The 10,627-nt window shown below is 61.3% G+C and overlaps 1 protein-coding gene across 24 annotated transcripts in view; it reads right to left on the bottom strand.

The window, feature by feature from the left end:
- LOC115288523 (SLAM family member 9-like) overlaps positions 1–10,627 on the bottom strand; it is a 132,760-nt gene that overhangs the window by 106,621 nt on the left and 15,512 nt on the right. For 3 of the 24 annotated variants that reach the window (XM_029935906.1, XM_029935897.1, XM_029935901.1), the window contains exons 6-7: positions 10,250–10,341; positions 9,200–10,052 (exon numbers count right to left, since the gene is read on the bottom strand). The exons of 15 other annotated variants lie outside the window; for them this stretch is intronic. In XM_029935906.1, coding sequence (XP_029791766.1) covers positions 9,967–10,052; positions 10,250–10,341 — 178 coding nt within the window. In that variant the 3' untranslated portion in view covers positions 9,200–9,966. Of the gene's footprint in view, positions 1–3,974; positions 10,053–10,249; positions 10,342–10,627 lie in introns of those variants that run through there. 6 more of the 24 variants (XM_029935907.1, XM_029935899.1, XM_029935910.1 and 3 more) reach the window with 4 other exon arrangements.

The following is a 10,627-nucleotide window of genomic DNA, read 5'->3' as shown; positions in this document are numbered from 1 at the left end:
GCCCAAGAGACCTTCTCCAGCTCGGCTTCAGGAGGGACGTCTGGTCGTCTGATCACATGAAACACCACAGAGCCTCCTTGAATCCCCTTCAGGGACACTCGGCTTCCAGAATCCTCCACGTCAGACCCACGGGCCCCAGGGCTCCTGACCACAGTGCTGAAGGTGCCTAGGGCAGTGGAGACAGAAAGTGTGAGTGTGTGTCATGAAGAACGAGGAGAAAACCGTAGAACCCACCGTGTTAATGAACCCACCCGGCAGACTCCCTGGGCTCCGGGGGGCGGGGCAGAGCGTGAATCCGGAGCGATGCTGGGATCGGGTCCTGTCCCAGTGGGGCGTCCCCTTGAACACGGTTCTGAGTGCTGACCCGAGTGTCCTCACCACCTAACGCTGAGCAACTGGACGTGATGACATCACGGATGGAAAGCACGGGGCACGTTGGGGTCAATGCCAAGCGCACCAGTGCAGGGGGAGCTTCCTCCGTGGTGCAGAGGCCCCACTGCCCACCCGCCGCGGGAGCCCCGGCCCTGCAGTGGGGGCTGCGCCCTGGGCCGTGCTCTGAGGGGCGGAGCTCAGCTGCAGTGATGGATGTTGCTCAGGGACAGCAGGTCTCTCAGGACTGTGACTTCTGTGTCCCTCACACCCTGTCCCTCGCTGCTGGGAGGGGCCTGCAGCCATTATGGGGCTGCACTGTGGGGTCCGCCACATAGCCTGGACTGGGGGCAGCCCTGGGCCAACACCGGGGAGGAGGGAGGCCTGAGTATACCCTCAGGATCTGCTCCCCCTCTGCAAGGGCAGGAGTGAGGGGGAACCACACCCTTCTCGTTGGCCTTGAGCTCCCTCAGCTCCACACAGACCTGGATTTCAGTCCAAGGGGCCCTGGGACTCAGCACCAGTGTGGCCGCCCCAGGTCCTGAGCTGCACAGGCTGTGAGCCCACACGGTGAGTGTCAAGGACCCAGGGAACGACAAGGGACACAGCAGCAGGTGACAGGGACAACGCTGACAGGGGTGGTCCCATCGCCTCCTAGGCAGCCCATGTCAGGCTCAGTGAGGCTGCATGACAGGTCCTCACCAGTCCCCTCACCTCCGGGACAGGCCTGGGGCCCTGCGCCCGGCCCAGCACCCCTGAGCCGTCAGGCCACAGCCCCTCATCCTGTATCAGTGGGAAGGGGGTCACAGCCGTCCCTGCCTCAGGCCGCCAGGAGAGTGACAGGGATTCACTCCTCAGCCTCCTGCCGGCCCCTCCTCTGTCCCTTCCCTCCAGAGGTCACAGTCCTCTGACCCCCAGTGCAGGACGACGTCAGGTGCAGACACGTGCCCCGGGTGCAGGACCCACCCCAACACGGCACAGACAAGGTGCACGGAGACGGCAGGAGACACTGCAACCAGGTCCCTCTAAGCAAGTCAGGACACGAGTATCCCAAGTCCCCACGGCATGACACTCCCTTCCTCCATCAGAAACTCGACAAACACTTGATTCTGGACTCTCGGCCCCCGAGACTGTGAGACAACTGGATGTGTTTCAGCCGCCGGGTCTACGGGATCCTGTTCCCACAGCCCCAGGATCTGATGCAGGAGCCCAGGGCGGGACCCAGCACCAGGGATGCCGTGAGGGCTCCTGGGACCCAGGCCTGGGCTCCTGAACAGCAGATCAGTAAGTCATGAGTTCAGGGAAGAGACAGACCCAGGTTCAAGTTCCAGATCTGCCTTTTCTTGGCTGAGTTGCCATGGTGATTTGCTAAACTGTCTCAGCTGAGGTCCCACGTGTGAGGCATGGGGACAAGAGGTGCGAGTGCAGGGGACCTGCAAGGATTACACACAACAACGCAGAGAGACCCCCAACTGCCCGCTCCGTTGCTCCTCCATCCCTGTTTCCAGGACCGCCGCCCCCACATCTCCCGTCGGCTGCACCCCCTGCTGCTGCCCGGCCGACACAGCAGGTCCGCGTCCCCCACGCACACGACCCCAGTCCCTGCGTGTCCACTGCTCTGTCACGGTCGCAGAGGGAGCAATCCTCAGGACCCTCAGGGCCGGCAGCCTGCAGCGGACTGTCCCCCGGGAAGGAGGAGAAGCTGCGTCCCCGCCCCTCGCGGCTCTCCCTGCGGCAGGCTGTGAGCAGACCGCACACGCACGTAACGGAGGGCGACAGGGATCGACACGTACTCCTGTCGGGACCTGGATCCCGCGGTGCACTTCCCTCCACGGACATTGCGGTTCCAGGCCGTGCGCATCCCCTCAGAGGTACCCTGTGTGTCTCCACGTGCCCGACCGCGCACCCCACACGCTGCTCCCCCCTCTCCCCTGCACGATCCGGCAGGGTCCACACTGCGTCCCCACACGTGGACGCGTCTCACGTCCCGGCTGCACACGGTCCCACGTGGGACCCACGGTCTCTGCACGTGTGACGGGAGCTCCGCTGTGGTCTCGTCCCTGCAGACACTGCGGCACCGAGCAGCCTATGACCGGGGTCTCTGCACACGCGGGTGTAGATGCGTCACGTGCGGACACGTGCATGTCGGGGTCGGTGCGCACCTGTCACACCCGGGCACACGTACGGCACACTTGGAGACACACACGTCACACGGGGGCACATACGCCCCACGCTGACATACGCCCGTCACACACAGGGGCACAGACGTCACACGCGGGGGTGTCTACAGTGGATTGACCACTGGCTGGGTCCAGGAGACCAAGGCAGGTACACCTACTTGGGACGGGCAGGCCCAGGGCCCTCCTGGGAGTGACAGTGGCCGCAGCTCTGCCTGTAAGGCTGGGGTTCCCCCAACACACAGCGATCAAACGTTCTGCCTTCTGCCAAACTGATGAGGGAACGTTATCTCCCACGATCTGTTAATGAGCGTCTCTGGGTCAGGAAGCTGGTGGTCCTGGCCCATTACTGCTGTCACCTCCCTTTCTGTGGGCTGCGAGCTGTCGGCCTCTGTCCTTGGCTTGTTGTGGCCCCTTAGTTTATAGGAGCCGCACCTGTTGTAAGAACATTAGTCTGTTTTCTAACACAGATTGTGTAACTCCTTTCCAATTTGCACATCACCTCTGTCCATGGACACTTGGCCCTGCCATTATCCTCAGGAAGGTCGATGTATCAGTTATTTTAAAGGTTTATTGGTTTTATATCTTGCAGAAAAAGATCACCCACATCAATAGTGTGTTCTTAATTCTGTCTGGTTTCTTGTGGGACCTTTTTTAATTTCTATGTCGGTGTGTGAGTCTCACTCGAAGGGACTGTGCTTGGGTCCCAGACCAGGGGGTCTAGGGCGGCAGGGCAGTCAGGACCTGGCGGGGGGAGGGTCCGGGAGGCGGGGGCCCATGTCCTCCGTTCTCTTGAGCCTGTGGCCTTGAGCCGTCATGTAACGTCCCTGCCTTCTCCTTCCGTCTGTGACGTGGAGGTAATCACCGTGCTCCCCTGGACAACGGTGCTAGGACTTCAGAAGCCGAGAGCTTTCCCGTCCCGGGAGCTGCTCTCATTCCGTCCATGCTTCTCTTGACCCAGCACAGCTGGGGTCGCTCCCGACTTCCAGGTCCCAGGACGGAGCCCAGCTCTCCCCACCAGCTGCCTCTTCGGGGTCTCTACCTGGGATCAGGGGTGGGTCCTCGAGACAGACACCCAGGCTGTGACCCCACAGGCAGCCACGGGAGCCAGAGTCGGCTGGGGGATGGCTGTGCCCACAGCAGCTGGATTCCATGGTCCGTGTCAAGTCCTCCTCAGCAGTGACTAGCGCACCTGTGCAGCAGGGGTGGTCCTCGAGATGAGGGGGGCGGCGCCCAGTTACCCCAGGCTTGGGCTGAGAACAATTGATATCGTCAGCTCCGCGTGGTGTGGGCATTTCCTCCTCTTTCCAGCAGGTTCCTCGAGGCGGTGACAGTACTGTGTGCCCATCACAGCAGCACACGGTGACGCAGCTGACTGAAGCAGAGGGGGGTGTGGGCCCCCCTCCACAGCTCCCGGAGAGTCAGAGCTCAGGGTGTGTGTGTGTTTATTCAGCAGCCGCAAACACAGCACATGCGGGTAAGTGCACCTGGAGTCTTCTGAGGGCCAGGAAGGGGAGCACTCTGACTCTCTCTGCCTGGGCCCTCACCCCTGCTGGCTCCCTCAGGGAAGCGTGGGCCAAATAAAGTATCCAGTGAGACCCAAGGTCAGCACCCGCCAACACAGTCAGGGCTGAGCTAAGGTGGAAACAGGCAGCGTTTGGTGCAACTTCCGTGAAGTCAGAGAATCAGTCCTTGTTCCAACCGGGGTAGGGGTGTGGGGGTGCGGACTGTGCACTGGGCTCCCGGAGGGACGGGGTTCAGCCCCCAGTGCGGATCCCTCCCACGGGCTGTTCCCCTGCAATTCTGACCCAATAGTGAATGTCTCAGTCCCCCAGGCTGGGTGGAGAGAGGGCTCAGTACCCGGGGAGCAGGGAGGAGGAGGGTGGCCTTTCCTAGGGGACACGGGCGGGGCTGCACTGCTGTGACCAGGCCAGTGGTTAGAGGCTTCTCGTGGGCTCTAGCTGTGGCTCATGTCCTGAGCCTGTGGTGTAGACCGAGTGTGCAAACCCCGGGGAAGGGCTGCTGTCCTTCACATGTGGTCTTGGAGACCCTGCTCAGGGGCAGAGACAGACACCTGGGTACCTGCAGAGAGGTGGGAAGCAGGCAGGGAGGAGGCTCAGCCCGCAGGCTGCAGGGGAGGGGCTGCCCCCCAGGCTGGATGGTGAGCCTGGGCTCCAGGGGCGGGAAGCAGACTTGGGGGGAGGAAGGAGTGAGAGCTCACAGATCGGCAGAAGGGGCTAATCGCCGAGAGGAAGGACAGAAGGACAGAAGGACAGACGGCCGGGGGCCCATGGGCCTGTGATCCAGAGAGTCAGGATGTAAAGATAAGAAAGTTTAACATTCAGGTGTCAACATAAAATTTTCCATTTCTGCCATTTCTCCTTCCTTCCTTCCTTCCTCCTTCGTTCTTCCTCCTTTCCTTCTTCCTTTGTTACATAATCTTCCACCCACATGTTGATGGAGAAACTCTAAATAATTTCACATATTTCTCCAGTTAATTAAAATGGAAAGAGAGAGAAAGCGGACATGTTGTTGCGGAGAAAATCACTGGGTAAGCGGGGTATCCATCCTTGCAAACTCATTATCCAGTGACAAACGTCCTGTTTCCAGAGGCCCCGGGTCCGGGAGTTTCCTAGAACCCCTGCCCCGCCCTCAGGGAGCCTGGGGCTCCAAGCAAAACAGGACAGGAAACAAAGCTTTCCTAGGCTGCCCGGGAATTCATAGTCTGAGACCGCAGTGTTCTCCATGGTTTGTATTTCATCTGTACACGAAAGCAGACGGTCTCAGGGGAAGTGAGAAAGGGAATGTCTGGGTTTCGTTAGACAGGCTTTGCTTTCAGTTCCCTTTTCAGGACCTGCTGCTTCCCTTTCTGCCACCCCGTCCCCCCTCCCGGGGCCTGTGAGCGCCCTCTGTTCCATCCACACCCTTCCAGCACGTGGACACAGACGCCATCGAATCCTGGGAGTCTCCCGCCCTTCCTGGTAGGAGGAATTCAGTGTGTTCCGGGCCCCAGGGGCCAGAGCGGGTTTTCTCTACCCCAACGGGGCCTCTGGGCCGCCCCATCGTCCCTACATGGCTGCAGAGGCCGTGTGGCTCCCTTGTGAGGCGGCCCCGGCTCGGAGCCAAGGCTTTGCATGTGACATAGGACAGCAGTGGTGTGTCGGGTCCTGCCCCACAGACATCAGACCCACAGGAGCCCCCTCCCTGCCCCGCACATGGCCTCCCCCCCAGGACCCGGGCCACTCACTGAGGAGGAGGCTGGTGAATCCCAGGAGCCAGGAGGCCCAGCACCGGCGGGGGGCCTCTGGGCGGGCTCCCATCACAGGCTGCCTCCCTCCAGGCTTGCTCTGGGCCTACTCAGCTGCGGGGGAAACATCCAGAAGGCAGAGGCCAGAGAGGAGGAGAGCTTCACTAGAACAGCTGCTAGGCGTCTCCCCAGCCCTGGGGCAGAGCTAACTGTCTTGGACAAGCTGGCTGCTCTAGATAAAGCCAATCAGATGCTTCCTCTTAATCTCCGCCCTGCACTGGGACTCCGGAATGATGACAGATGAACCTCTGGGGGGAGGGCCCCGTCCTGTGGGCACCGCAGGCCTGGTGATCTCAGCTCCCAGCCGGCCCCCAGCGGGACCCCTTACCTGTGTTCCTGGTTCACTCAACCCGGCAGCCGTGTTTCCAGGGTCAGCGGGTGGCTGGATACAAAGTCACACTCACCGCTGTCCCAAGGACACGGGCCCCCCTGCTCCGGGCCTGTCCTTTGTCTTTACACCATTTAACAGTCAAATTTCCTTTCTGATTTTCTCTGCACTTCAACTGTCAGGTGTCTAAGGAAGACGCTTTGAGCACAAGAACAAAGCGCTTTGTGGAAGAGTCAAACCCCCGCCCCACCCCCAAAACAAATAGGGGCAGTTTCCTATTGCTGGCTCCCCAGGCTCTCTGAGCACCCAGGCCTGGCCCGGTCTCCCACAGGACAAGACCCCCACAGTGCAGCACCCCCACCAGCACGTCCCCCAGGGCACTGCCAGCCCTGCGCCCGCTCTCACACACAGGCACGGGGCAGAGATGTGCTCCTCTGACCTCAGGCACCATCCCCACGAGAGGCCATTTCACAGATGGGGAATTTGGGGCCTACATAGGGGACTTGATGAGCCCACAGTCTGGAAGCAGGATATGGCAGGGCCAGGCCCACATCTCAGGCTCCTGGGCCACTGATCTTTCCAGAGCCACGTCCCTCCTGACCTTGAGAAGTCCACTGGAGGGAGACCAGCCCTGCCCAGCACAAACTCTCTCCTTTCTCACACCCCCAGGCAGAGGAAACAGGCCTGTGGCCAACCTCTGGACACTGAGGTCCACAGAGGCCCTTGCTGACCGCAGCCTCCCCCCTGCACTGCCTGCGTCACACAGGCCAGCGCCTCTGGCCCTGCTCAGGGTGGGGCTTGCTCTCCCCTCCTCTGCCGCATCTCAAAACGTTCTGACTACGAGGCAGCTAACCTAGACCCTGACCCTGAGCCCCAGGACCAGCCCTGGGCAGCACGGCTTCTGTGCTGACCCGGGGGCTTCGGGCTGGAAACCCTCCTGGACGAGCCGGAGCCTCAGTCAGCTGCCTGGAGAGCGGCTTGAGGACCAGACCCAGGGACCATCTCGTCTGTCCCTCATTCCCTGCACGTCCCGGGACATATGGCTCAACGCACCTGAGCCAGCCAGCTCTCACCACAGAGGGATTTGGAGGCGGTCAGGGTGGCTGGGCGGGTCACTGGGCCCGTGCGGGGCATGAGGTCACCAGGGCCCCAGGGAGCCTCGATTTTCTCCAGAACGCCCGTCTCCGGGAGACCTCCTGCGTCAGGGAGGTGTTGGCTGTGGTCCTGGAGCAGATTCCCAGCAGCCCCCCATCCTGACTCTCCACTTTCCCCTCTTCCCACCCTGTACTTCCCTCTGCCTCCATGTCCCAGGTTCATGGTCCTTGCGTCCATGTGTTTGAAGAAATGTCCCAGGAGCCTCAGCATTGCTCTGCCTCCGAAACACAGACTAACGGTGTCCCATGTGCCTGTTTGGAATCCCCTGCTGGTCTGCAGCAGCCCTGTCCCGTCGGGCAGGGTCCTGGCGAAGACTCGGGCTGGGACCCAGAGCGGGGCTCCCCTCGGCGGGCCTGGTCCTGTTCCTGGAAGGGATCGTGAGCAAGCCGCCCAGGAGGGGAGCTGTGTGGAGGGCAGAGAGGGGGAGGCTGGCGCAGTGGGACCGTGGTCTTGTGTTCTCACCTCCGACCTCCCCCCCGGACTGTCGGGTCGACACTAAAACAGGAATCATTTCAGACGTCCAGTCGGGCTCCTCTCACTGCTCGTGGGCAGTGAGGGGGTCACACCACCACCACCTGCTGTGGTTCATGCTGCCCAGCCTCCTGGAGACGCTTCCCTGATCCCGCCCACCCGCAGGGGTGAGGTTATAGACCCTGGAGTGCAAGGGGCTGGTGTCACAGGTTTACTGCAGAGTCAGACACAGCCCTGCTCTGCCCCTTCGTCAGATGCTGGCACTGTCCTCAGACACTTAGAATCTTCCTTCCAATGGCAACCCGGATGTTTCTGGAAGTCTTAGCTGTGACGCACACACAGCGGCTTGGCTAGAGGCTGGCATGTGTGGCTCTTTTGCAGAAGTTGAGGCTTTAGGGGTGATGGGCTCCTTGCTTTCCTCGGGTCTCGGGGGATCGACCTGCTCCTGGTAGGCCTTCAGGCTGAGCTGGGGAGACGCACAGGCAGGGACACTGGGGACCCACGTCTGTCTTCCTCGGAGGACTAATTCAGGCAAGTAGTCCGCTGCTCCCTTCACATGGGTGTGGGTGCGGGAGAGACAGAGGACAGCGGGTGTGTGCCTCCTGGGGCTCAGGGCAATGCCCAACCTCTCCCCCTAAAGGAATGTGGGCTTTCCTGGCTGATGATCCAGCTGGTCCTTCTGCTTTTCCTCCTGTGGGAGCTGAGCTCCTGCTCATTCTCCCCCGGCTCATGGGTCACAAGACAGGAAGCCAGGCGGGTGAGCCGGGAGCAGGGGGGAGGACACAGGGCAGAGGTGAAGAGAGGGAGCCGACCCCTCAGCACCAACAGGCGGGATGGAGCGCCGACACACACCCAAGGACTCGGCCTGTTTCCTCCTGAGTCGGTGGTGGAAGCCGCTAGGTCCTCAGCATCTCGGTCTCTCCTCTGACAAGTGTGACAACAAAATAAATCTTTTGTACCTGAGGCGCTTGGCCCAGGCCTGAGGCATCGGGGGCTCTGGATCTGGGGCCCTGAGCCACAAGGAAGGGGTGCAGGGTGTGGCCCACTTCCTGAGACAGGACCCCAGCTACGGGTGGAGGTGGCGGCTGACATGTGCGGGTCACCTCCTGGGGCTCTAGGGGTCCCCGTGAGGTGGGGCCAGGTGCGGAATCAGGTGTTCTGTAGGGCAAGCGGGAGACCGGGTGCCTGGATGCAGGGAAGGAGCCAGCGGGGTCCGTGGGACTCAGCAAGGGGGTGTTGCGAGACTGCTTGTCCCCAGAGATGGGCCTTGACGTGTAGGGAAAGGTCCTACTTAGATCCGAGGAGTTCAGCGTCCCCCGTGGGGACAGGAGAGACAGGAGGCAGAGGTCCGTGAGCGGCCAGGTAAAAGCTTACTGGTAGAATGAGCAGCTGTCACTAATCAACTTCTGCTTCTTTCCTGAGAAACAGGAGGCTCTACAGGAACCAGGACCCCAGGGCAGAAGGGAGGGTGGTCCCAGGCCGCAGGAGAGCAGACGGGGCTGGGAACTCGGGCCCTGGAGCCTCGTCCCCCGGCTGCGGAGCTGCTCAGGCGGCCTTGATTCTCAGCCTTCCTGGTCTCCTGCGTCTCGCAGGTGAAGTGGGTACAAGGATCCCACCTCACAGAGTGACCACGGGGACCCAGTGAGTTAGGGACGCGGAGGACGATTTCCGTGCCCATCACTGCCCAGCACTCAGTGAGCCCCGCTGGGCCATGTTTCTATTTAAATAGCTCTCCAGCACATCCTGACCTTGGGAGGGGCTAAATTGGGCGAGGCTGGACACTGAATCCATAATGACCTTGTCCCAGAGACTCATGGTCTGACAGGCAGATTGATGTTGTACAGGTAGGGACAGTGGGGTCGATCTCGGGGACCCAAGGAGCTGATGCCAAGTGGAACTGGAACACATGTTTGGACCGAGTTAAATACTCAGGTCCCCCTCGATCCACCACGACGTGTGTCCTCTGGTGACTTGTGCACAGCGAGTTCCTGTAGAAATTCACCGATGTCGCTAAATCCACCCCTGCTCAGGGCAGTCAGAGGGGGCAGGGCAGGACCAGGGCTGCAGGCCTCACACTCACAACACAGGTGTCACCAGAGGCTGGATTCCCTGCTTCTTCTGATTAAATCATCGACACAACCTGGCCTGTCGAGCGGACCTCAGTGTAGATGGTAGTGAGAGGTGTCTCCTGTCCTGGATGTGGTTCCTCCGATCCCTGAAATGTGGACAGAGGGTCCTGCCACAGCTGAGGGACAGAGAGGACAAGAGGGACCCACACAGATGCGGTGCTGCTCCCATGACCCCCCACAGCGCCAGCACTGCCTGGACCCGTGTTAATACTGCGGGTCTGGAAGGGAAACAGACAGGAGACCAGACACTGCAGGTGAGTGGGTTTGGCCAACGCACACCCAGGCACAGGGACGTGGGGGACCCAGGCCTCACCTTGTCCCTGCCATCTCGGGTCCCTGGCCTGGTCAGCTCTGCATAGTGGACGCCACCATCGAAGTCCCTGTGCGCCTCCTGCGATCCTGCCCCTGCGTTCCCCACACACGGAGCTTTAATATGAGCCTCAGACACATGTGCTCTCCCCCACCTACATGACCCCCACGGTCATGCCCACACCCACCAGCCTCCTGCAGGGACATTCCCTGAGCAGCAAAATGCAGGGGAGGGAGCTGAGGGTCAGGGGGAGGAGGCGTGAGGGCAGGGGAGGGAGCTGAGGGTCAGGGGGAGGGAGGCGTGAGGGCAGGGGAAGGCGCTGAGGGTCAGGGGGAGGGAGGCGTGAGGGCAGGGGAGGGAGCTGAGGGTCAGGGGGAGGGA

The sequence above is a fragment of the Suricata suricatta genome, chromosome 3 (genome assembly GCF_006229205.1).
Source record: "Suricata suricatta isolate VVHF042 chromosome 3, meerkat_22Aug2017_6uvM2_HiC, whole genome shotgun sequence".
Classification (NCBI taxonomy): Eukaryota; Metazoa; Chordata; class Mammalia; order Carnivora; family Herpestidae; genus Suricata; species Suricata suricatta.
The sequence above is the reverse complement of the archived record's forward strand: the minus strand, read 5'-3'. Positions and strand labels throughout refer to the sequence as shown.